At 37.4% G+C, this 27,403-nt stretch overlaps 1 protein-coding gene across 4 annotated transcripts in view; it reads left to right on the top strand.

Annotated features, from left to right (window-relative positions):
* The first annotated feature begins 60 nt into the window (after positions 1-60).
* sanbr (SANT and BTB domain regulator of CSR) overlaps positions 61-27,403 on the top strand; it is a 160,330-nt gene continuing 132,987 nt past the window's right edge. For 2 of the 4 annotated variants that reach the window (XM_051919330.1, XM_051919329.1), the window contains exons 1-3: positions 61-168; positions 14,371-14,522; positions 23,493-23,682. In XM_051919330.1, the coding sequence (XP_051775290.1) occupies positions 14,373-14,522; positions 23,493-23,682 (340 nt within the window). In that variant the 5' untranslated portion in view covers positions 61-168; positions 14,371-14,372. The other 2 variants (XM_051919328.1, XM_051919327.1) reach the window with 2 other exon arrangements.

Raw genomic sequence — 27,403 nt, 5'->3', positions numbered from 1 at the left:
CCGCCTTCAGTTTTGGGATTGGCAAAAATGGACATAAAATGCCCCTAGGGGCGGGATTAACCAAGCAAGCGAAAAGATATTAGTTAACGAAGACGTCGTTCAAATCGCGCAACTGGAACTATGTGAATTGCTGCAGTGCCAAATTAAGTAATTTTTCGCACTATAGAAGTACGAGATATTACTTTAATGATCAGGTTTTTGATTTTTTATTTCTGTTCAAACCCTTTAGTTTTTAGTTTGTTGTATTTGTTGTTTTCATTAAATGTAAAGAAGAGGAACGACGCTACTTCAAAAATAGCTAAGTAATTGATTATTTTAAAACGATACTGCTAGCTCAGTTTATTAATACTAAATTAGGAACTGTGATTTGTTAATTGGAAATACGTACGGGTAAATTGAACACTACGAAGGCTTAACCACAAGTGTGTCCTGGGAAGTCAACGGACTACGGACTTTAGAGAATGCAGATGGAATACGCAGTTATCGCAGAGCAGGAAACTGGAGGAGGAAAATGTGTTAGTTTATTCACATTGAACACCGTGGCTCTGTTGTTTGTTTCAGATGAAAAACCCAAACATAATGATGGTCGTACGCGTAAGAAAACTAAAACCTTTTACTAAAAATATGTTAACGATTAACAAGATGAATAAAGCCATGAGAAACGCACGTTATACAAATTAACCTCCGTGAGAAAAGAATAGTGGTTAACGTAGGTAAAAATTCATCTTTTTCCAAACGCAAACATTGCGTTTTCTTGCATAGTCGTGTACACGTAAATACTAAATCTGTTCATTCTTAAACTTGTGTATGTCGAGTTTAAGGTCGTAATTCTATTTTAATGAACCGCGCCATACTGTCCATACAGACCCCCCAGATCCGTGGTGCTTGAAGGTTATTTTGGACCAATTGTACTGTGCGAACGTCAGATTGGTGTGTGGGTCAGCTCAAATATTTGTGCTTTGATAGCATTTGATAAAACTGGTTATTTTATAGTGTGTTATCTATCCATTTTTAACCATTGTTTCCTTTACAGGATTTTATGGCCATATACGCCACCACTTTTATAAAAGGTCGTCTCTTTTTTATGGCATTAAAGTTCTAATTTTCCCTCCTTATTCAGAACAATTGGTAAGAGAAAGAATGGATAAAATTAGTTTTTCGAGAAAGTTAATTTTTCATAGATTTAGTCTTTGCCCTTTCACTTGTTGACCCATTATGAGAATTATGCATATTAGAATAGCAGTTTTGATATGACTGTAAATAATGTTAAATCTAAATTTGTTCAATGCTTGATGTTTAGTTTTAATTTGAACAATTTTGTACTGTGTGCATATTTTAATGTAGGAATGTGCGAGTAAACATCTAATAGGCAAGGTGCTCTGCTAATAGTAAACATAACCCATGAAAATGGATTGCAATGGAACACTGAAGCAGGCATGATTCTCAAGGGTTGTGTTTGCTGTAATCTGTTATGGAGACGCCTCAAAATATTGTCAAAACCTATTAGCCTTTAACTACATTCATTAAGTGTGACAATCCAGAAGTTGTTTTTTTTTTTTTTTTTTTTTTTAAGGTCTGTTCGAGTCACTTTTTTACCATGCATTTATTAAATACAAAGAATAATTAAATGAAAGCTGACATGATTTTGGCTTTGTTGTCCTAAATGTCCCTATATTAATAACTTACAGACAGGTTTCAAGCAGGGCAACAAAGTACTGAATGCTTCAGCTTCTCTTGGTTCAGATCCCTATTCAGTTGCATGTCTGCATGTGTCTTTTTTGTAAATGTTCTGGTTTTACTCCCAGTTCCTAAAACATGCTGGTTAAGTTAATTAGTCTCTCAGAATTGACAGTTTAAGAGAGTGTGTGTGTATGTGTGAGAGTGAGTTTGCCCTGCAAGTTATTGTACATTTTACTTTTTTAAGGAAAAATGTGAAATTTCATCCATATTCATTAACAATTGCTGGAAGAATGTGTGGTGGAATGCTTGTTATACTTTGATATACAGTGGTGTGAAAAACTATTTGCCCCCTTCCTGATTTCTTATTCTTTTGCATGTTTGTCACACAAAATGTTTCTGATCACCAAACACATTTAACCATTAGTCAAATATAACACAAGTAAACACAAAATGCAATTTTTAAATGATGGTTTTTATTATTTAGGGAGAAAAAAAATCCAAACCTACATGGCCCTGTGTGAAAAAGTAATTGCCCCCTTGTTAAAAAATAACCTAACTGTGGTGTATCACACCTGAGTTCAATTTCCGTAGCCACCCCCAGGCCTGATTACTACCACACCTGTTTCAATCAAGAAATCACTTAAATAGGAGCTGCCTGACACAGAGAAGTAGACCAAAAGCATCTCAAAAGCTAGACATCATGCCAAGATCCAAAGAAATTCAGGAACAAATGAGAACAGAAGTAATTGAGATCTATCAGTCTGGTAAAGGTTATAAAGCCATTTCTAAAGCTTTGGGACTCCAGCGAACCACAGTGAGAGCCATTATTCACAAATGGCAAAAACAGGAACAGTGGTGAACCTTCCCAGGAGTGGCCGGCCGACCAAAATTACCCCAAGAGCGCAGAGACGACTCATCCGAGAGATCGCAAAAGACCCCAGGACAACGTCTAAAGAACTGCAGGCCTCACTTGCCTCAATTAAGGTCAGTGTTCACGACTCCACCATAAGAAAGAGACTGGGCAAAAACGGTCTGCATGGCAGATTTCCAAGACGCAAACCACTGTTAAGCAAAAAGAACATTAGGGCTCGTCTCAATTTTGCTAAGAAACATCTCAATGATTGCCAAGACTTTTGGGAAAATACCTTGTGGACTGATGAGACAAAAGTTGAACTTTTTGGAAGGCAAATGTCCCGTTACATCTGGCGTAAAAGGAACACAGCATTTCAAACAAAGAACATCATACCAACAGTAAAATATGGTGGTGGTAGTGTGATGGTCTGGGGTTGTTTTGCTGCTTCAGGACCTGGAAGGCTTGCTGTGATGAGTGGGCCAAAATTCCTCCAGAGCGCTGTATAAGACTCATTGCAAGTTATCGCAAACACTTGATTGCAGTTATTGGTGCTAAGGGTGGCCCAACCAGTTATTAGGTTCAGGGGGCAATTACTTTTTCGCACAGGGCCATGTAGGTTTGGATTTTTTTTTCTCCCTAAATAATAAAAACCACCATTTACAAACTGCATTTTGTGTTTACTTGTGTTATATTTGACTAATGGTTAAATGTGTTTGATGATCAGAAACATTTTGTGTGACAAACATGCAAAAGAATAAGAAATCAGGAAGGGGGCAAATAGTTTTTCACACCACTGTAATTTAGTTAAAATGTGTGTATAGAATACAAAGGACATACTGTACTTAGATTTTTTTAGTCCACAATTTTCAGTTATAAGAACATGGTGAGCCAGAATCAATCCTGAGATCATCTGGAACAGGGTAAGATGAGGTGCCAATCCATAACACTCTGTCTCGCTCCCATACTGGGCTGATTTACAGTCAAGCACATGTGCCTTTGGAATATGGGAGGAGAAACCTCACCAGGCATGGGGACAATATGTAAATGTCACACGGACAATAGCAAGGTGTAGGGTTTGAACCAGCACTCTAGAGCTGTGAGGCAGTCATACTAGTTGCCATTGGTATAAAATTAATTTCCTGTAATTATAGCAGCTACAATAATTAGTCACTTCATTTTTTAAATCATTCAGTACATAGGGAGAATTTTTACAATATACTGATACTTTCTGGTTTTTAACGGGCAATTTATTGTGACCTATAGCATTGGTTCTCAACCTGTCAACTACAGAGTATTTTCAGAGTGGCAGTGTGAAGGCATTTTTGAAACTGTGGATGTGTTGGATTGGTGACAGTACGTTGTAGTTGTTTTATCTGTGTGCAGAATCTCACCTCTTCAGAATAAAAAAAAAAACTATTTTAGAGTAAAAGTCACCCTGTGGCTCTAAAAGTGAACATCTTCTTTTAGCAGCACTGCTAATTATTGTTGTGCTTTGCCAAATTAAAAAACACTCATCCATTTTCAAATGAAAACTTGTGCTTTAACAAAATTGGCTTTGTAACTGGCTGACATGGCTACAAGGATTGCCACAGGAAACCATTTGGAAAAGACTGATCTACCTTTTATGACTTAATGCATAAATGGTCCTTGAGGCCAACTGTAGCTGCAGGTTTTTGTTACAACCAACGTTTGTTTTTTAATTGGAGTCCTAACCTAATTAAGTGAGCTGTTATTTCACATTTTCTGTGTTGTGGTGTAGAAATTATAAAACCAGGATTGGTAAATTTTTATTAAAATCTAATAAGCAGTTAAATGGGGATAATTCAGTTTTTTTGTTTTTTCAGTTTTTAATATGTTCATCCTGATTTTTCATTCTGCTTTTCCGGGTGTTCTTGTTAGTTAATCCGTTATTAGTGGGTCTGATGTTGAAATAGTTGTAGCCTTTTTGTCATTCAGGCTTGTTTGTCCAATTGTCTACTGTTTGTTTTTACTTGGCATTATTGGGATATAATAAAAGGAGTAAACTAAACAGAAAAGAGTTAAATAATAAGAAAAAACAAGAGTGTAAAGCTTTAGCAAAACAGAAATGTAAAAATCATACTGTTTTGATTTCCTGAATGCAGAATAAGAGAAGAGAAAAAAGACAGATAATTAAATGAGATCAGTTGTGATTGTGAATCTGGTTGGAATGAGTCTTGCTGCCACCTTTAGTCTCCAGGACCAACACCGACTTAATGGATAAGATTCCAACCAGAAGTTGCTTTTTAAGAGTAAAGACATTGAAAAACTGTACATGACGTTTTTTTTTTTTTTATGATTTGATAACAGAAGAAGGGGAGGCCCACCTTCTGCTGCTGCTAAGCTATTGTTTAGCCAGAGAATGTATTGTATTAGTTTTGTTTTTGGCAGACCAAGTAGTGGGTCTTTTTTCTTTTATAGTAATTGGTACATGCCAGATAATGCATCATAGATCTGCTTGTTGAAGTACTGTATATTTTGTTTTTTAAATTAATCTTCACATGCTCCATTATTTCAAAGCCTTGGTCACAATTCGAATTGTTACTCTGGTGTGATGCAGGAGTTTGCATGCCTTATGATTCTTGATAGATGTATTGTGTTATGTGCCTTTTGTTAAGAAAACCCTTGGAAAATCAAACAGTGTTGTAGATGAAAGCAGATTAAAAATTGTCTCTCATGTTGTTTCAAGTAATATCAAGGAGATCCTGCCTGCTGTACCCATCAATCTTAGGTAGAAATCGGGGTGGTGTTTTGCACCACTTGCCTAGGAATTTTGGGTGACCTGTGGCTGAACTCGGCCTGAAGAACCTTTTGTGGTGGTTTGAATAGTAGCATTGTGATTTTTGCCAGGACTATTTTTTTCATAAGATCTCTTATTCCGCCACATAAATCACATTAAGAAACTTTCTTACTTTCACCTCCGTAACATATCCCGTGTTCGCTCCTTCCTCTCCTTCTCTAATGCTGAGAAACTTGTCCATGCTTTTATCACATCCCGTGTCGACTATTGTAATTCCCTACTGGCAGGTGCCCCTTCTAATCTTTTATATCACCGCTCCAGCTTATTCAAAACTGAGCTCCAAGAGTCCTTACTTGAACCAGCAGCAGCGAGCACATCACACCCATCCTGCTCCGTCTTCACTGGCTCCCTGTGTCTTACAGAATCGAATGTAAAATCCTACTAATAACCTACAAAGCCTTAAATAACCTCGCGCCAAACTACATCAGTGACCTTCTCCATCACTATGTGCCTGCCTGCCCACTAAGGTCCTCTGATTCTGGCAATCTTGTTGTACCCCACACTAATCTACACTCCATGTGTGACAGGGCCTTCAGCTGTATAGCGACCAGACTCTGGAATGACCTACTGAAATTAATCAGGTCAGCTGACTCCATGAATTCTTTATATATAAAAAAAAAAAAAAAGCTCAAAACTCATCTGTTCAGGAAGACTTTTAGCTCTACTTGACTTTATTACCCTTCCCTCAGTTCAAGATGCTCATGTAACCTGTGTGTGTGTGTGTGTGTGTGCGTGTGCTAGACCGCCAATTATGTTGTCCGTTTTTTGTTTCCCTCTGACTTCACTGTCATAATCTTATTTATCTGGTTTGTACAATGCTATATACTGTATACCCTGCCATTCTTTCTTATATTCTGTAAGTGCCTTGAGCATGGGAAAGGCACTATATATATGTACAGTAATCCCTCGCTATATCGCGCTTCGCCTTTCGCGGCTTCACTCCATCACGGATTTTATATATAAGCATATTTAAATATATATTGCAGATTTTTTGCTGGTTTGTGGATTTCTGCGGACAATGGGTCGTTTAATTTCTGGTACATGCTTCCTCAGTTGGTTTGCCCAGTTGATTTCATACAAGGGACGCTATTGGCAGATGGCTGAGAAGCTACCCAGCTTACTTTTCTCTCTCTCTTGCGCTGACTTTCTCTGATCCTGACGTAGGGGGATTGAGCAGGGGGGCTGTTCGCACACCTAGACGATACGGACGCTCGTCCAAAAATGCTGAAAGATTATCTTCACGTTGCTATCTTTTGTGCAGCTGCTTCCTAAAACGACATGCTGCAAGGTGCTTTGCATACTTAAAAGCTCGAAGGGCACGTATTGATTTTTGATTGAAAAACAAACTCTGTCTCTCTCTCTTTGTCTGATCCTGATGGAGGGGGTGTGAGCTGCCGCCTTCAACAGCTTTGTGCCGCGGTGCTTTGCATACTTAAAAGCCAAACAGCCCTATTGATTTGTTTGCTTTTCTCTCTATCTCTGTGACAGTCACTGCTCCTGACATGCACTCCTTTGAAGAGGAAGATATATTTGCATTCTTTTAATTGTGAGACGGAACTGTCATCTCTGTCTTGTCATGGAGCACAGTTTAAACTTTTGAAAAAGAGACAAATGTTTGTTTGCAGTGTTTGAATAACGTTCCTGTCTCTCTACAACCTCCTGTGTTTCTGCGCAAATCTGTGACCCAAGCATGACAATATAAAAATAACCATATAAACATATGGTTTCTACTTCGCGGATTTTCTTATTTCGCGGGTGGCTCTGGAACGCAATCCCCGCGATGGAGGAGGGATTACTGTATTATTATTATACATGCAATTATTATTGTTTCATCCTTCACCGTTTTGCTTATGTTATTGTGATTCTGTGCTGTTTTCATATTCTCTCCCATGTTGTATATGGTTTCTACGCTGGTTGGTACAACATGGTTGCTCTCATTACAATATATGAAACCATTACACGTTTAATATTTAAAATGCCATTGTGACATAATCATTATGATTAGCATTTTTAAGGAAAATATTTTAGATAGCTAGTACTTTTTTTTTCTTGCTCTTTTTGACTGTGATTTTTGATTATTTTTTGCTTGGGATGCTAAATTTTGCTCGTTCTGGATTTGACCTACTGCCTACTTTTTAAAATTAATTTAATTTTCAATGTTATTCAGTTTCGATTACCAGTCCATTCCTCCTTCTCAAATATTTCTTGAGCCTATAAGCTCATTACAAATAAGGTGCCTGGTAGGGATGCTCGAATTGGGCATTTTATGGATGATACCGATGACTTTTTTTTTTTTTTAATCCATTTAAAAGATGTTTTACACTAAGCTCTGGCGTAATCGAACACATAGAAGCCTTACGTCCTATATTTAAAGTATATTTTTATAATTAAACTAGATCACAGGTATTAACTGTTCATTTTTTTTGTTAACAAAATAAAAGTCTGGGGGCTTGTTCAGTTACCATAAAAATACTAAAATAAACGTTCATAAAATGCATGCTAATTAAATATGCACAAAAATATGTATCCGTAATACAGATCACATAATGGGGAAATAAAATGTTTCTCATTAATTACCAGCTGTCATATTGTGTGTATTTTTTTTTTTTCTGTAATATACCTATCTGAAGCAAAGCTTAATTTAAAAAAGTTCACCATTTTTCTCTCAATTTTTTTCACACATTGAATTAATTGACTTTGTCAGTTAAACACTGCTTAAATGTAAATATACATGCACTTACAGGTTTTAATCACTTTAAATCTTTAATCGCACTACAGCTTTTTTGCTGTTAAAGATATACATTTACTGTATTTATGCAGGTGGTTTTTGTTTTCTTCATTGTATCAGCTGGATATTTGTAATTCTCGAGGTGTTATTATAAATATAGACTACCATTTTAATTAGGTAGTTTCTTACCAAAACCTCTGCTGTATGACACACCGCAACAAATAATAAACACAGTACAAATCTTTAATTAAAAAAACAAAAGGCTCAAATTGTCAAAAGTTGTTAAGCATGTTAGTCTTGTGTGTTCTTGATAAATAGGTTTATAAGTAAAAGATACATTTGCTGTTAAGCTAACAAGTCTATTGTTTAACTAAGCAATACTTTCACATTCTTCTTTTATCTAATTAATTTTCCAATTAAAAATGTAAGTTGATGCACTTAACACAGTCCGAACTGAAACTAAAAAGGTCTGAATTCATTCAAGTAGCTTTTGTTGCCGTTTGTCTAACTGTGCAGGAGGACGACTCCCATGATTCCTTTTTCTCAGTTGACTTTATTACTTTGTTTCTTTAATGTAAAGAAAGTATTCCATTCGCCTCTCGCTCCCTGTTATACAGAAGAGTCCATCCATCCATCCATTTTCCAACCCGCTGAATCTGAACACAGGGTCACGGGGGTCTGCTGGAGCCAATCCCAGCCAACACAGGGCACAAGGCAGGAACCAATCCCGGGCAGGGTGCCAACCCACCGCAGGACACACACAAATGCACCCACACACCAAGCACACACTAGTGCCAATTAAGAATCGCCAATCCACCTAACCTGCATGTCTTTGGATTGTGGGAGGAAACCAGAGCGCCCGGAGGAAACCCACGCAGACACGGGGAGAACATGCAAACTCCACGCAGGGAGGACCCAGGAAGCAAGGTATCTTGGTAAAGGAGTACTGTAACAAAGTTATCATAAAGCTTAGAAAAGCAGGGACTGAAACGATTGGCTTTTGTGATCTGCCAATTTACCAATCACTAATAGTCTTTTTAGTGAAAATCATGGAGAATCCCTAGTGCCTGGTGCAAAGCTCCTTTCATTGACTTGAATACCTGAGATGGCTCTAGAATAGTGGTCTCTTGGAATATGGAATTTTGTTTCACTATCCGAGCAGTCCTGCGGTGGGTTGGCACCCTGCCCGGGATTGTTTCCTGCCTTGTGCTCTGTGTTGGCTGGGATTGGCTCCAGCAGACCCCCATGACCCTGTGTTCGGATTCAGCAGGTTAGAAAATGGATGGATGGATGGATATCCGAGCAGTTTCCAGAAATACTGTATGCTGAAAAGTGCTGATTAGATATAGTTAGTCTCATGTATACATACAGTGTCGGCTCTGCAGTTAGGTTACTTGATTGTAAATGACCTCTCTCCAACTGAGAAGTTGCCCAGTGAAAGAGACCTAGGATGGTTTGGGGCTACTTACAAGCCTCAGACTGTGTGTCATATGACTGACGTCATTGTTACTGTCTGTTGTGGATGGACTAATTTCCATGTACAGAATGGACCATAAAACTATTAATTAGAGATGAATGTTTTACTGGGTCACATGAGGATTGATTGAAAGAAATGGCCTACTTTATCCAACGTTTGAATTATTAGATATGTCTTAATTATTAACTATTCATAACCAACAACGTAGCTGAACACAAAAGTAACAATGTTCTTATCTGTACATAATTACCTAGAACCCACGGTCAATGACTCGCTTTACAGATTTGATGTGAAACTGTATGTTGTTGTCTGCAGGCTAAAGACCGGTGCTGAGCAGTCACGCTGGTCACCATTTGTTTGAAAAACTGGGTTGGACAGATGGAGTGTCAGGAGATACACTTGAGTAGTGAGATGTGTGTTTCTAATAGTATTGTACTGTGAAAGTTCAACTCCTATAGAGTACTCTGATATCCCGGGATAATTGAGGGATATGAAGTTTAAGTGGAATTTTATATTTAATGTTGAGAATATATTTTGTATGTTGATTTCTGCAATAGTTAAGAATAAAACAGGAAACCTGAAAAAATAAGAGGAGACCAATCGGTCCATGGGCATTTTTCTATAGCTAACAGCCAAGCTGTCACCATATCTCATTCAGATACTTCTTAAAGGTTGTCGAGGTTTCTGCTTTAACAACATGTCTTGGTAGCATGTTCCAGACTTCCACAACTGTTTATGTAAAGAAGTGTTTCCTGGCATCAGTCCTAAATGCACTTCCCCTTAATTTCCTTTTGTGTCCTTTAGCATGTGATTCACCATTAAGTTGAAAGAATTCTGCAGGGTCTGCTTTATCAATGCATGTCCTTAAGTCCTGGAATGCGCCTTATTGCACTCAACTATACAGATTCAGGGACTGCATTGTCTTTTTTTGTAGTGTGGTGGTGTTGACCAGGGGCCTTATTTATAAAACTTGTGTACACACAAAAAAGGTTTGAAATATCCGTATGTAGCTTTTCACACAAATAACCGGATTTATGAAAGAGAACTTGATGGGGAGCATGCGTACAAAACATTTTGGAGAAGCTGGGAAATTTATATCACCCTTGATCATGTAATGTGCAGCTAATGCACTAAATGCAGCTAAATCCGGTAAATCAGCTAAATGCCTACCCACATACAAAATATATCAAGCTGTTATTTTAATGTGCATTGATGTGACAAACCTGTTACTTCTCAAAAATGATGAATATGATGTTCAGACTCCATTTTAGTTCCCTTTTAAAATGGATAATGCTGCATATTTGCACTGATGAACCTTTTTAGTTATTTGTCAGTTTATATTGGCTACCTGTTGTCATTTCTTAGGGAACTGGCTAACAGGTCAGAAATATCTCCGCCAAACCTCAGTTCATCATGCCTGCTGTGCTAGAAGCCATTAACTGACCATCGAGGTGCTACATCCTGTTTTCATATGGTGTGAGTGCACATACATACAGTAAAACATAGCAACATGTTTTTGCTAACTTAAAGCCAATTTTCAGCAGTGTCTGGTTCTCCTAACTTAATAGGAGTGATTTTATTGCACTTGTTTATCAATATGGGCACCTACAGAGAATGAAGCTGCCTTTGTTAACTGTGAACAGTGACATTTCATTAACATACAAGATATCTGTGATGTCAAGATGAAACTGACAAAACGTTGTGGCTCAGTGACTTGTGTCAACCTGTGTTTTTTATTTTGAGGCAAAGCTTTGATAGATGTGATGTATTGTACATGGTGGCTTGCTCATGGGTAAGGTAAGTGGCTGGACCCTCAGTTTTACATATTGTAACTGCAATCATGTCATTACATATGCCAGGTAAGAGTGGCTACCTGCTCAGATGCTGGTGCTGTACCCCTTTCCCTGGCACCCAGAACACAGAGGAGAGGCGCTATAATGCCATGTATGATATTGCGTTCTCAGTTGCTGAGCACAACTGTATGTTGCTGAATGGAGGTGTCGGTGTCTCAATGTGTCAGGAGGGAGGCTACTCTACCAGCTAAAGAGTTACTGTAGCTTTCTTATTGCATACAGTCAAAGTAAAAAGTATATGAACCCTTTGGAATTATCTGGTTTACTGCATGAATTGGTCATAACGTGATCTGATCTTCATCTAAGTCATAGGTACTGATATACACAATGAGCTTAAGCCAATGACACACACACAAAATTTACTCTTTCATGTCTTTATTTTACAAACGCATTCAACGTTCACAGTGGTAGTAGAAAAAGTGAACCTTGGGATTTAATAACTGGTTGACCCTTTTGGCAGCAGTGACTTCAACCAGGCGCTTTCTAAACCAGTAACTGTAGATCAGACCTCCATATTGTGCGGGGGGGGGGGGGGGGGGGGGATTTTAGCCCATTCTTTCCTGCAGAATTGCCTTAACTCTTCCATATTCTTTGGTTGTTTTCTGTGTATGGCTCTCCAAGTCATTCCACAGCATCTCAATAGGATTGAGATCTGGGCTCTGAATGGGCCACTCCAAAAGGCAGAGTTTGTTCTTCTGAAGCCATTGTGCTGTGTATTTGCTGCAATGTTTGGGGTCAGTGTCCTGTTGCATCACCCAGCCTCTTCTGAGCTTAAGTTGACAGACAGAATCCCTCACATTATCCTGGAGAATTTGCTAATAAACTTGTGAATTCATTTTCCCCTCAATGATGGCAAGCTGTCCAGGCCCTGATGCAGCAAAGCAGGCCCAAATCAAGATGTTCCCTCTGCCATACTTTACTGTAGAGATGATGTTTTGATGTTGATATGCAGTTCCCTTTTTAAGCCAAATGAAGTTCTGCTTGTTCCTCCCAAATAGTTAAAATTTTGGTTTCATCACTCCACAAAATATTTTCCCAGTACCGTTGTGGAGTGTCAAAGTGCTCGTTCGCAAACTTCAGGTGTTCAGCAATGTTCTTTTTTGATAGCAGTGGCTTCCTTCTTGGTGTCCTGCCATGGACTGCTTTCTTGTTCAATGTTTTGCATATAGTTGACTCATGAACAGAGATGTTAGCTAGTTCTAATGACTTCTTCAAGTCCTTTGCTGTCACTTTAGGGTTCTTCTTTACCTCATTGCTGACCTTGCGTTGTGCTCTTGGGGTCATCTTGGCAGGGTCCCCACTTCTAGGCAGAGTAGCCACAATACTAAATTGTCTCCATATATAGACAACTTGCCTAACAGTAGACTGATGAATATCTAAAATCTTTGAGATGACTTTGTAACCCTTTCCAGCCTTATGTAGATTAACAATTCTCGATCGTAGCTCTTCAGACAGCTCTTTTGTGCGAGGCATAATTCCCATCTGGATATGCTTATTGTCAAAAGCTCAAGCTCAAAGTTTTATAGTGTTTTTTATCAATCAAAGTAATTCTAGGCCACACCTCTGAACTTGTTTCATTAAATTGACCTCAGGTGTGCTAAATTCTGACTGCAATAAGCTTTATAAAAAGTCATTAGCTTAGGGTTCACTTACTTTTTCCAACCTTCAGTTTCGTAGTTTGAATGATTTATTCAATATGGTCAAAAATTCTCTGAAAATCTGTATTTTTAGTCATAGGAGACTGTGTTTTGTTCATTATTGTTTTATATGGGAATTAGACCTAAATATAGACAATTCCTTGGGGTTCATACTTTTTACTTTGACTGTATGTGTGAGTTGTGTGTTCCAGGGCAGCATTCGAGGTGTGTTCACTTGCGCACATTTTTTTTTTTTTATGTAGTTTGAATTGCATAGAAATGTGCATACGTCAGGTTTAATAAATCTGATGTGTTTTAATTTTTTCACACTCGAATCTATGCCAGCTTTTATAAATTTTACTGCCTCCTCGGTATATGCCATTTCTCCATTTTTACTGTCCTCTGCAAATTTCACTATCTTACTAACTACCAAAATCTATGTCCGTAATATAAATGAGAAAAAGTAATGGCCCAAGTTCATTTGATTTATATTTCATTTTATGAATGCATTGAAAATGCCTGACATTATTTAATTTTTTTTATAATACTTGACTAAACAAATGCATGGTTGGAGGGTTGGAGGTGGAAATAAGGTGCTGAAGCTGAAATATCTTTGTTGTTTGTCATTGTGGCCAATTAAGACCCTGGTGATGGACACCAGCAGTAAGTAAAGTTAAAGAAGACAACCCTCTAGTGAAAGTTCTTCAGGATCTTTGGAATTTATTTAGAGGTGCTGGTTGGTGTCTGAAGCATAACCATACATTGAGAAAGAGTTTAGAGAGAACATGGCAAACTGCGTTCAATGGCTTCAAAAAAGATCTGGCAAATTCTGGTAAGCTATTCAGCTAAAAGGAGGGTACACACAGTTGACCAGTTTGTTCGACTCAATGTTACTTTGGAAGAATTAAGTGGATAGGACTGGTGAACTTTGTTGTGCAGAATGGCTTGTTCTTGTTTGGACTGTTCTAATGTTACAATGGTTTCAGCAATGATAGAGAAATAGTAACATTGGCTTACAATTGGTGGAGGTGTCGAAGCATCACTCTGTGGGACTATGAAACCTTTGAGCAAAAGCAATACAGTTTGGTATGACAGCATCTACACCTATTTGGGATTTCATTTTTTTATTTCAACAATGATTACATATTGAAACATTTTTGGAGAAGCCATGTTTTCTTTTCTGTAGTCACTTGCATATTTCAAAACCTGAAACTGAAACATTGCTGCATTCTTTTTCACTTATTTTATTTTCAACACTCACACTTTCTAGGTCAATGTTTCAGGGATTAGAAAAGGTTTATTTTTAAAATTCTTTTTCTTGCAGAAATGAGCCACATTTGCTCTGTGAATAACAACTTTCCATATGACAACAATGGAATGGTGCTGGATATGATACTAAGTTCCCTTTGGAGTGTCCCACAGCCTATAAATTGGGAGAATGTGGCTAGACTTGTTCCAGGCTTCACCCCCAAAGATGTAAGTCTTTTCTTTTTAAACCATAACTAACAATATTTGTATAGAATGTGAATGGTGCAGTTGACATCCTGTGATAAATTTAGAGCAAGTGACTAGATGGGTTTTGTTTTCTTTGTCTGCAAACATGTAAAGGCATGTTGGATAATGTATGCAGAAATTTCAGTTTAATTGATGTTTGGACTATTGGAAAAGGTTCAAGATGGTACTCTATTTAAGAATTAAACTCAAATTCGTTTAATTTTATTAAGGTCATTTTTTTATTTTTTTTTTTTAATTGTGTTATTGCACATTTTATACAGAAGTTTATGTTGTTTACTATACAAATGTCTGCTAATTTTATTTATTTTATTTGGCTCTATGGTTAAAGTAGCAGCAGAAGTATTAGTGCAGTCATAGTGAAATAAACTAATGTATAAATTCAATAATCCATTGCTTTCTATTTGTTGATCATAGTAATATTAATGTTTAATATTCCTGATACACTCTGATTTTTTTTTTTTTTTAATTTTTTTTTTCTTGGTTAATTTGATTACGTTTTCATGCTTTTGTATGAACTGTTGTTCACTTTGTTTTAATGTTATGATGCTGATGTTTTCTCACAATTTTGTGGTTCATTATTCATATGGTTTGCACCATTTTATGTGCTTAGTTCCTGAACGTGATTATGCTGTTGATGGCAATGACACTTGATGCCACTTATATTGGCATGGTATGTGACATCCTCGTATCAAAGGTGTTTATAATGGAAGGTGCAGCAGTCTGCATCCTAGCTTTTGGATGCTTGTTACGAAAAGCGCAATACCCCAAAAATCGTATTCTTAGTGTTAGAACTTTTGTCTTTAATTATTTTACCACAGTTTGTGGTTTACAGTCATATTCTGATACTTGAGATTAAAAGTTCTCCTGTCTTGACTATAAGGATAGTCAGCTAGAATACCATTTAATGGATTGCGGTGTTGTCTACCTTTTAAAGCTCAAACAGTTCTACTTAATCCAGGAAGGGTTCATTCTTTGCCATTATAATAGCCTCAAGGGCAGCCTAAAAAGCCCAACATGGAGCTATCTGACTTGGGACCATGTATTGTAAGATGATACCCCTTGAATTCTGTAAATAATATTTATGGCACCCCTGCCTTCTGCTGGGTCAACTGCATTTTAGCTTTGTGGCGTAACCATGTTTATTACACTTTATTTTAGCCAAAAGGCACAGAAGCAGTATCATATTTTCACCCAGGCTGGCACTCTAGTACAGTAGAGTCCATGTCCTTCTAGTACACCTTACATGAGAGTGCCTAAACACACTTACTACACTGGAATACCAAACTACTCTCAGAAGGAGCTTCTCTTTTCTGTGTGACTGTACCTGCCCTGTTCCACTTTGTGTTTGACATGCCCCATCAACCTTTTGCCTCTTATCTATTATATTAAACAGCACTTTCTGTGAATTTTTTGCATGCGGATAAAGTAACAAAACCCAAATATCCACCATTTCAATTGCCACTCACTTGATCTCTAAACAATTTTCTATATTAGAGCAGTACAGTTGCCATGAATAATAATAGTATTAATCATCATTATAATAAATGTATTTATAGAGCACATTTCATACAATAAATGCACCTCAATGTACTCGTGTGCTCTACAAAACTTTAATACTAGTTACCGTAAAATATATACAGTAGTGTGCAGTCTTGCGGTCACCCAAGAAAATTATTTTTAAAGTACGTTTCCAATAAAATTAATGTTTACTTGCTCGTGAAAACATTAAATAACATTAGAATAAATACCAATAAACATTACTACAATAAAAAAGTAACCAGAATGTTGTTTTTAAAGCATCGGAATTTGTATAGGCTGCTATATAATTTTTGCAGTACTGTAGTTATGTGGTAAATTCTTCTAAGCTTCTTGCAAGATTTACCATAACTCTTCTTTGGGCTTTGGATGCTTTTTATTTTTTATTCTTGTCAAATGAACCAGCTGAACTTCATTTATGGTGAGACAGGGACTCTAAGGTAAGGTCTAGTACTGTTGTTGTACCATTTGCTGACTTCCATTCCGTTTAGGTCATATAGCAAGTCTGGATTAATGATCATGCTGAAAGATGAAGTTAGGGGCATGAGGGTCTTTTCCTGAAGGTACACATGATGAATGAAAATCTTCTAGCATTTCTCAGCAGTCATCATTTCTTTAATTTTGACACATCCTCTACACTGTTGGCTAAAATGCACCTACAGACACAAATGGACATACGTATACTTCTTGCCAAATCTTTTTCTAACATATTGTTGCCTCGGTGAACCAAAATGTCACATTTATTGTCATTGTTCTGTAAGATTTTCTTGTTTCTGGTTTTTATTGCATGCTTTGAGATCTTTCATATACAATAATTTCTTCTTCTTGATGCCTTTCTGAACCTATAATTTCTTATCTATAACACAACCTATCAGATTATTTCTTATAAATGTTCTTCACAAGAATAAGACATGAACATGGACGCCAGAAACTGAACATACCATTCACAGGATTTCCAAACTGTTAAGTTAGTGACATCAATTGCAAATAGCTTTTTTTTAGTCTCTCACTGCATTTTCTGTTTTCACCTTGCCCAATTTCATAACATACTGTACATCATCATGAACACTACATCTTGAAAATCCAGTTTGTTGTGTAACTTTGTAAACCAAGACCCATTCCTCCCTGCGGGCATCTCAACTCTGTTTAGCCTGGAGGAACATTGACATCTACCTTGTGGGGGAATTAACTGCTCCAGGCACTCATGTTCACCCAGTACACTTGTCACCTTCCTGTCCTTGCTGGGATGAAGAATGTAAGGCGTTCCAGCCGGTTTGAGTTTCAACACCTGCCGTCAGTGCACTATGGCCTCCTATCTGGCCAAGAAAGCTTCCTCCATCCCAGCTGCCTTCTCTTCCTCTCGGTTACTTACACTTTCTTTGGCAATCCTGTTAAAAGTGCATCACAGTAATGTAGTCTGCTAAAAACAAAAGTTTTTGTTAATTTTGTTTTCTTTATTTGTTTAATGTTCTGTTTCTTAAATGAAAAAAAATGCTAGCTTTATAATCTGGGGAACGCTGGAGTTAGTTTAGTTCAGAATCAATGAAGACATCTAAAGTGTTTCTGGCATTTTCTGATCTCATCAGATCTGTTTTTTTCATTACAGACCATTTAATACAATTTATTGTTCTTAATTTACACTCATTCTCTCTATGATATTGGACAGTCACTTAAGTCAGGGATCTCCAACTCCGGTCCTGGATGACCACTATGGCTGCAGGTTTTCATTCTAATTCTTTTCTTAATGGGTGACCTGTTTTTGCTGCTAATTAACTTCTTTTGAACTAATTTTAATTGACTTGCTCTTGAAGACTTAGACACCTTGTTTCTTTTTCCTTAATTAGCAGCCAAACAATGAGATACAAAATGAGCCAAAACAGGTCCAGCAAACTGTGTCCATCATATAATATCTGAAAATAAAGAAAGATGAAGGTCTCAGGAATGTCGATCTTCTCAAGTCCCCAAAAGATTTTAACAGTGCTCTTAGAAAGAGAAAGTCAGCAATTTCGGAAATGTCTGTTAATGTACCACGAGAGCAGCAACAAGCCATGGAATTAAAGAATTGGTTTAATTAACAAGAATTGGCACCTCATTATGCAGCTGATTGGAGTGAAATTGGTTGGAGTTTGACACCCTCACTTAGTTGATCTTCTGTTGGCTCACTCACTTCACATTTCATTTCTGTTTTGTGCCATTTAAGGAAAGAAATGAAGCGATTTAGAGGAACGATGAAAAAATTCAGGGGCGCAAATCTTAAAAAAGCAATTCAATTAAAATAAATTCACAAGAAGTTAATTAGCAGCACAAACGGGGCACTCATTAAAAAAAGGGTTAGAATGAAAACCTGCAGCCACAGTGGTCCTCTAGGACCGGAGTTGGGGTCCCCTGACTTAAGTCATGGTACTATTTATCTGGCATCCTCTATTACATTACTATTTGTCATCTGAATGAGTATAGAAGTTTGGCTTACATTTTTGACGATTTACCTAAGGAGACCATGTAAAAGAACAGTAATGGATTGTTGTATTACCCACAAGCTACGCTCACTGAGAAAATTATTAGGAACACCTGCTTATCCATGCAGTTATCAAAAATCATGCAGTCAGTGGTCAGGATCTTCAGTTAATATCTCGCATCAAATACCGGAATGAGGAACAAATATCTCTGAGTATGATTGTTGGTACCACACAAGCTGGTTTGATTATTTATTAATTTATTTTTTTAACTTCTTGGATTTGACATGCTTCTGTCCCTAGAATTTAATGCTAAGAGTAGTACTGCTAATACTGCATACTTATATGCGCAACTAGACTAAGACAAAAACCAGTACAGTAATCCCTCCTTGATCGCGGGGGTTGCGTTCCAGAACCCCCCGCGAAAGGTGAAAATCCGCGAAGTAGAAACCATATGTTTATATGGTTATTTTTATATTGTCATGCTTGGGTCACAGATTTGCGCAGAAACACAGGAGGTTGTAGAGAGACAGGAACGTTATTCAAACACTGCAAACAAACATTTGTCTCTTTTTTTCAAAAGTTTAAACTGTGCTCCATGACAAGACAGAGATGACAGTTCCGTCTCACAATTAAAAGAATGCAAACATATCTTCCTCTTCAAAGGAGTGCGCATCAGGAGCAGAGCATGTCAGAGAGATCGAGAAAAGCAAACAAATCAATAGGGCTGTTTGGCTTTTAAATATGCGAAGCACCGCGGCACAAAGCTGTTGAAGGCGGCAGCTCACACCCCCTCCGTCAGGAGCAGAGAAAGAGAGAGACAGAGTTTGTTTTTCAATCAAAAATCAATACGTGCCCTTTGAGCTTTTAAGTATGCGAAGCACCGTGCAGCATGTCGCTTCAGGAAGCAGCTGCACAGAAGGTAGCAACGTGAAGATAATCTTTCAGCATTTTTAGACGAGCGTCCGTATCGTCTAGGTGTGCAAACAGCCCCCCTACTCAATCCCTCTACGTCAGGATCAGAGAAAGTCAGCGCAAGAGAGAGAGAAAAGTAAGTTGGGTAGCTTCTCAGCCATCTGCCAATAGCGTCCCTTGTATGAAATCAACTGGGCAAACCAACTGAGGAAGCATGTACCAGAAATTAAAAGACCCATTGTCCGCAGAAATCTGCGAACCAGCAAAAAATCCGCGATATATATTTAAATATGCTTATATATAAAATCCGCGATGGAGTGAAGCCGCGAAAGGCGAAGCGCGATATAGCGAGGGATTACTGTAATGCTAAAAAAACACCTGGTTGAACATCTCATAACTATTTAGATTAATTGGCAACAGGTCAGAGGCACAATGGGGTATAAAAAGAGAATACCATAAGTAAAGATGGGGAGGGGTTCAACACTGTGTAAAAGACTGTGGTAAAATAGTACAACAGTTTAAGAATGCTTCTCATTGCAAAATTTCATTTTCATTTCATTTTATGGTACATTTAAAAAAAAAAATATATATATATATATATCAAACAACATCAAAAGATTGATGCAATCCTGAGATCACTCCACAAAAGGGACGAGGCCAAAAACCAATATTGGATGGCAGTGATCTCAGGCAGCACTGCATTAAAAACGGACACAATTGTGTAGTGGAAATCACTGTGTGGGCACAGGAACACTGATGAAAGCAATCGTTTGAGAACACTGTTCGTCGCTGCATTACAAATGCAAGTTAATCCAATTGAAAATCTGTGGGGTGACCCGAAGAGAGCTGTGCACAAAACATGCCTTCGTAATTGGACAGATGTGGAATTTATTTGCAAGGAGGAGAATTTAACTTGGTTTTATCTTATTACACCGAATCTGCTATTTTTTGTCGGGTTTGTAAACTTTTTATATCAATGTTTCAGAAACACCACCATGTTCTCTGGACCCAAGTTCATGTAAGATTGACTGTGGCAAGTTGGAAAACTGTCACTATGGTCCAACAAGTCAAAATTTGAAATTCTTTCTTTTTTGAAATTATATGTACCAGACTGTAGAGGAAAGGGACCATCCAGCTTTCTATCAGCATATACAGTGGTGTGAAAAACTATTTGCCCCCTTCCTGATTTCTTATTCTTTTGCATGTTTGTCACACAAAATGTTTCTGATCATCAAACACATTTAACCATTAGTCCAATATAACACAAGTAAACACAAAATGCAGTTTGTAAATGGTGGTTTTTATTATTTAGGGAGAAAAAAAAATCCAAACCTACATGGCCCTGTGTGAAAAAGTAATTGCCCCCTGAACCTAATAACTGGTTGGGCCACCCTTAGCAGCAATAACTGCAATCAAGCGTTTGCGATAACTTGCAATGAGTCTTTTACAGCGCTCTGGAGGAATTTTGGCCCACTCATCTTTGCAAAATTGTTGTAATTCAGCTTTATTTGAGGGTTTTCTAGCATGAACCGCCTTTTTAAGGTCATGCCATAGCATCTCAATTGGATTCAGGTCAGGACTTTGACTAGGCCACTCCAAAGTCTTCATTTTGTTTTTGTTCAGCCATTCAGAGGTGGATTTGCTGGTGTGTTTTGGGTCATTGTCCTGTTGCAGCACCCAAGATCGCTTCAGCTTGAGTTGACGAACAGATGGCCGGACATTCTCCTTCAGGATTTTTTGGTAGACAGTAGAATTCATGGTTCCATCTATCACAGCAAGCCTTCCAGGTCCTGAAGCAGCAAAACAACCCCAGACCATCATACTACCACCACCATATTTTACTGTTGGTATGATGTTCTTTTTCTGAAATGCTGTGTTCCTTTTACGCCAGATGTAACGGGACATTTGCCTTCCAAAAAGTTCAACTTTTGACTCATCAGTCCACAAGGTACTTTCCCAAAAGTCTTGGCAATCATTGAGATGTTTCTTAGCAAAATTGAGACGAGCCCTAATGTTCTTTTTGCTTAACAGTGGTTTGCGTCTTGGAAATCTGCCATGCAGACCGTTTTTGCCCAGTCTCTTTCTTATGGTGGAGTCGTGAACACTGACCTTAATTGAGGCAAGTGAGGCCTGCAGTTCTTTAGACGTTGTCCTGGGGTCTTTTGTGACCTCTCGGATGAGTCGTCTCTGCGCTCTTGGGGTAATTTTGGTCGGCCGGCCACTCTTGGGAAGGTTCACCACTGTTCCATGTTTTTGCCATTTGTGGATAATGGCTCTCACTGTGGTTTGCTGGAGTCCCAAAGCTTTAGAAATGGCTTTATAACCTTTACCATACTGATAGATCTCAATTACTTCTGTTCTCATTTGTTCCTGAATTTCTTTGGATCTTGGCATGATGTCTAGCTTTTGAGGTGCTTTTGGTCTACTTCTCTGTGTCAGGCAGCTCCTATTTAAGTGATTTCTTGATTGAAACAGGTGTGGTAGTAATCAGGCCTGGGGGTGGCTACGGAAATTGAACTCAGGTGTGATACACCACAGTTAGGTTATTTTTTAACAAGGGGGCAATTACTTTTTCACACAGGGCCATGTAGGTTTGGATTTTTTTTCTCCCTAAATAATAAAAACCATCATTTAAAAACTGCATTTTGTGTTTACTTGTGTTATATTTGACTAATGGTTAAATGTGTTTGATGATCAGAAACATTTTGTGTGACAAACATGCAAAAGAATAGGAAATCGGAAAGGGGGCAAATAGTTTTTCACACCACTGTAGGTAGCTTGCGCATCTAAGAAGGCACCATTAATGCCTAATGAAATGTACAGGTTATATATACATATTCTGCCATCGATTTTTTCTTTTCAGGAAAGTGTTGATTATTTCATCAAGACAATGCCAAAATGCATTCTGCACATATAAGAGCATGGCTCCATAGTAAAAGAGTCTGGGTGATTTACAGGCCTGCCTGCAGTCCTGACCTGCCACCTATTGTAAGCATCTGTTGTATTATAAAGCAAAAGAATATGAGAAACGAGACCTGTTGAACAGCTGAAATCCTGTCTTGGGCAACAATGGGACAACATTTTACTTTCAAAACTACATGAATTGGTCTCCTCAGTTCGCAAATGTTTACATAATGTTGTTAAAAGAAGAGGTGATACGACACAGTGGTAAACATGCCCTGTCCCAACTTTTTTGAAACATGATGCTGGCATGAAATTCAAAATAAGCATATTTTTCAATAAACAAAATTTCTAATTTTCAGCACTTTATCTCTTCATTGTACTATTTTCAGTTAAATATAGGGTTTACGCAATTTGCAAGTCCATTGCATTCTGCTTTTTACATTTTACACAGCACCTCGACTTCTTTAGAAATGGGGTTGTACCATAGTCAAAGTCCTGCATCTTGCCCATTCTCTTGTTGTTTAATAAAACAATAAATTAACTTTTTGATCACATCTGCATGCTATATATTTTGAACTTCAGCCACACAGTTGGCTGTTTTGGTATTAAGAACAAACCTTTAGGTGTGGTGTTTACAGATATTGTGGCACAGTTGTTAGGCAAGGCTGTTTCACAAATCCAGTTATCTATTGTTTGAATTCCAAGGTTGTGCCTCTGTCATTTTCCTTCTATATGTCAAAAAGACCTGTAGGCACATAGTAACTGTGGGTGTGTGATCTTTGCAGTGGATTGGTACCCTGCCCAGGATTGTTTTCTGCCTTGTGACCCTTGCTGCTGACAGACTTTGGCCACCTGAGACCTAGAACTGTAGATTTAAGAATGTTATATTGTGTTAATTAGTGAACATAAAGAGTTTTGCTGTGCCAAAAAAAAAAAAAAAGCAGCCATGCTAATGCTGTACATGGTAGCTTTTTTTTTTTTTTTTTTTTGTTCAGTTAATAGCCACTTTAAATTTTTGAAGACAGAGTGTATTGATTTATTATTAAACCTATAACTTGCACTTAAAGGCAGAAATATGTTTAGGATCTGAAGAATTAATTTATTGCTGGTTTGGCTTTCACAGTGTGCCAGAAGATTTGAAGAGCTGAAAAACAATGGTGCTTTGCCTTTTGTTGACAATCACTGCAGTCCATTATTAGCTAGTGCTGCATCCATATTTGATACACCAGCAACATATGTGAAATGCTCTCCAACTGATTCTTGTGGAGAGCAAGGAGATACAGGGACAAGTCCACATACCGTCTCAATGACTGGTAAGTCTTGGATTTACTTTTTGAATTCATAATGTATACCTAAAAAAAGGATTGAAGTTCATTTTACTTATAGTTGCTAATAGAACCCCTTTAAACATTCTATTTCCATCATAGAAAATAAGTAGATTTCTTACACAGGTTAGGATGAGTGAAGTTGTATGCATATATGATAGTGTTTTTTTGGTTTTTTTTTTCTTCCCTTCATCTTCAGTTGTAATTCTGAAAGCCGGGATTAAGACAATGAGTTGATCAAAATGGATCAGTCTACTGTAATGGTACTTAAAGTTAATTTTCCAAGGATTCACAGTACAGTATACAGTATATGCAGAAGCATTTTTGAACATTGTTAACTTTTATTAATCTATTTTTTTCCAGACAGTATTTTCAGAATCATATATATTCATAATAAGAGTGCAATCAAAGGTGAAATTAAACGCATTCCATAGTCTCTGTTTTATAACTGGTGTAGCTGCTGAAATATAAGGTGTCATCAGGCACGGGTAAGACGCGTGTCAAAAGAATTCTCAGAGTCCAAGAGTTCGTTTTAAAGGTATTTAGTGAAAGTTAAAAGCGAATAATCCAAACAAGAATAAAAGAAAAAATAGTTACATTTTTTTTTTTGCCTTTTACTCTACGTGTGTATCTTCTATAAACTTAGCTTTTCTTGAAAGACTTATTTCTCTACTTAAAGGTTCTTAATTTCTTCTTCTGTATGCTTTACATATGGCACAACACATAAATTAAGTGCTGTTTTCTTACATATTCTCACACTCAAAAGGCTCGTAAGCTGGTTGGCACATAGGCAAGTGCCCAGGCACGGTAACGTGCGGTCACGGTTAAAAACCGAAGGCAAGGCTGTCACTAACTAACTGAAGAATAATGTTTACTCCAAGCTGTTAGAAATGGCAAGAATATACCAATACAATTCTGTTTACAGGGGTTATAGGAACCTCCCATAATTTATGCATTGTCATCTAAGAAATATTCATGAATCTTATAGAACAAGGAAAATGGCTCTTACAACTGGAATATGAATAAAACCCATGGATGCTGTGGCTCTCCTTGGACCGTATACACACTCCTGACCCAGAAATACTTAGTCACATACTACTGTGAATACCTACTACAGATGCATTGTATTTGGCATTTTTGCTAAAACAACCAAACTTCAATATATCCCAGAAATTATATGGAAATGTTTTTTTGAAAAGTGAAGGAATATTTTTAATATAGCTGATCTTGTTCTTTAAAAGAAATGTATCTAATTTACTATATAAGCATCTATTCAGTTTTTTAAATGCTATAAATATCCATCTGTTGCAGAAAATTTAATCATTAGCTTTAGAATTAAGAAGCTTACTTATTTTCATTAAAATAATAAAAAGTGAGATAATAATAAAAAGTCAATGACACTGTTTAGTTGGGAGAGCTGAACAGGCCATTGTTTTAGAAATAAAGATGCAGAGATTTTAACTGTGAGAGACCTAAACAAGCCATTATTTTAGAAGGAAAAAAAAGAAGAGTTAAAATCTATTTATCAATGCTTTATGTATTGATGTTTTTTAATAAAGCTTAAGTAAAATGTGTTGTATTAGCTGGCTTTAAGGTTATATAACAGTTAATTTAGTAAAGGCTTCTTGCCTGTATTTTTATTTCTTCTGAACAGGTAGAATTTGCTTGTGCTTGTCGGCTCAAGGCCACTTGCTTTTACTTGTAGCAGCTTGACTCCTGCTTGCCAGCCTGCTTGCTTGGACACTAGCATGAGCAAGCCAAAGACAAGTGTAAATTATAAGAAAACTAAGCGCCAGCGTGTTAGAGATGGGGCTGGTTAAAACTTTAGCCTTGAGAGATGCATATGTATCATGTAACTTTTGTTTGAAAAGCCCAGAATCTTAATGATGGAAACTGATTGATAAACAAGTCTCTGACCCTTGCATAGGGTAAAGAGTGATGTTGGTAAGTTTCGGTCAGATGATGGACACTAGTTAATCGACATTAGGTAATGGTAGGAAGAACTAGATGGCGGAGTTTATTTTGCATAGATGATAAGAAATGTAATATAAACCGATACATTTCCTAGTTTAAGCAATTGTACCTCGGTCAAGTCTTCTTCTTACATTGCTGCGTAATACAGATGTTTTCTGCATTAACATCTGGACTCAGAGACTGCTTTTTTTAAAGAGAGAACTTTTCTCCCCGACACAATTGGCCGTCATTACAGACTTAATCTATCTCAGGCCCTTAACACTTTAATTTCTGCTCTATGAAAGGCAAGTAACCAACTCTGTACAGCAGGGGTGTCGAACTCTGGGCCTGGAGGGCCGCAGTGGCTACAGGTTTTCATTCTAACCCTTTTCCTAATCAGCGAGCAGTTTTCACTGCTAATTAACTCCTTTTCCATTAATTTTAATAGCCCTGTTTTTAAGGAATCAGTCCTGGAATTGATTCCTTTCTTCAGCAGCCAAACAGAAATGAGATGTGAAACGAGCCAACAGATGACCAGCTAAACTGGGATTTCAAACTCCAACCAATTTCACTCCAGTCTCTTAATGAGAAGCTGATTCTTGCTGTTAATTAAGCCCGTTATTTAATTCAATGGCTTGTTGTTGCTCTCATTCTGCCACAGCAGACATTTCCAAATCTGTTGATTTTTCTGTTTTTCCTAAGAACATTTTCAAAATGTTTTGGTGACCTGAGAGATCAACCTTACTGAGACCTTCACCTTTATTTATTTTCAGATATTGTGTGATGGGCACAGGTGAGCTGGTCATATGGTGGCTTGTTTGATGTCTCATTATTGTTTGGCTACTAATTAAGGAAAAAGAGAAAATTAAGGGGCCTGAGTCAGGTTAATTAAAACTAAAGCAAAAGAAGTTAATTAGCAGTAAAAACGACTCACTAATAAAGAAGATGGTTAGAATGAAAACATGCAGCCACTGTGACCCTCGAGGACTGGAGTTCGACACCTGTGCTGTACAGGATGGATGTCTACTGCTGGGTACAACTGAATAAAAATACATCTACATTAACACAGTAAGGGAACCTTACAGAACATCTTCGTACTTTGAAATGAAACCAAATAAAAATGCAGATAACATTCACACCATGGAAAGCAATGCAGTCTGGCACTCAAAGGAGCCATGTATAGGGTGGTCCAGATCTAACTATGCAATTTTTAATGCAATGCAATAATTGCATAGTTTAGATCTGGACCACCCTGTACAGTGACACAGCAATGACCCCACCAACTATGCCGTCATATAAAGCTATTGTGTAAAATAAAGTAAACAAAGTTCTTTACTTAATACTTGTAACTTTATTAGACCAATACACATTATCATCCAAACGGTTAAACATAATGTACATATATTGTTAAATCTGCTTAGTCCAATTCAGGGTCATGGAAGGCTGGAACTTATCTGGCAGTACTGAGGCTAAGGTGAGAAACAACCCTGGACAGCATGCCAGTCCATCGCAGTTATCGCCAAAGTGTTATTTTGATATTTGATTTTTTTTTTTTTTTTTTTACCATGAGCTACAACATATATTTATGATTGTGTTATAATGAATTGATCAAGTACAAGTTCTAAGAAAAAAGTGGAAATTCTTTTTTGTGTTTATATAAAAAAAAATTTAAAAAAAGCTGTGTTGCATGTTGATAAGCACATGCAAGTAACAATTTTACTATACTGTGTGCACATAACAATCTATAAACCTATTT

Source organism: Erpetoichthys calabaricus, chromosome 15 (assembly GCF_900747795.2).
Source record: "Erpetoichthys calabaricus chromosome 15, fErpCal1.3, whole genome shotgun sequence".
In the NCBI taxonomy this organism is placed as follows: domain Eukaryota; kingdom Metazoa; phylum Chordata; class Cladistia; order Polypteriformes; family Polypteridae; genus Erpetoichthys; species Erpetoichthys calabaricus.
The sequence above is the reverse complement of the archived record's forward strand: the minus strand, read 5'-3'. Positions and strand labels throughout refer to the sequence as shown.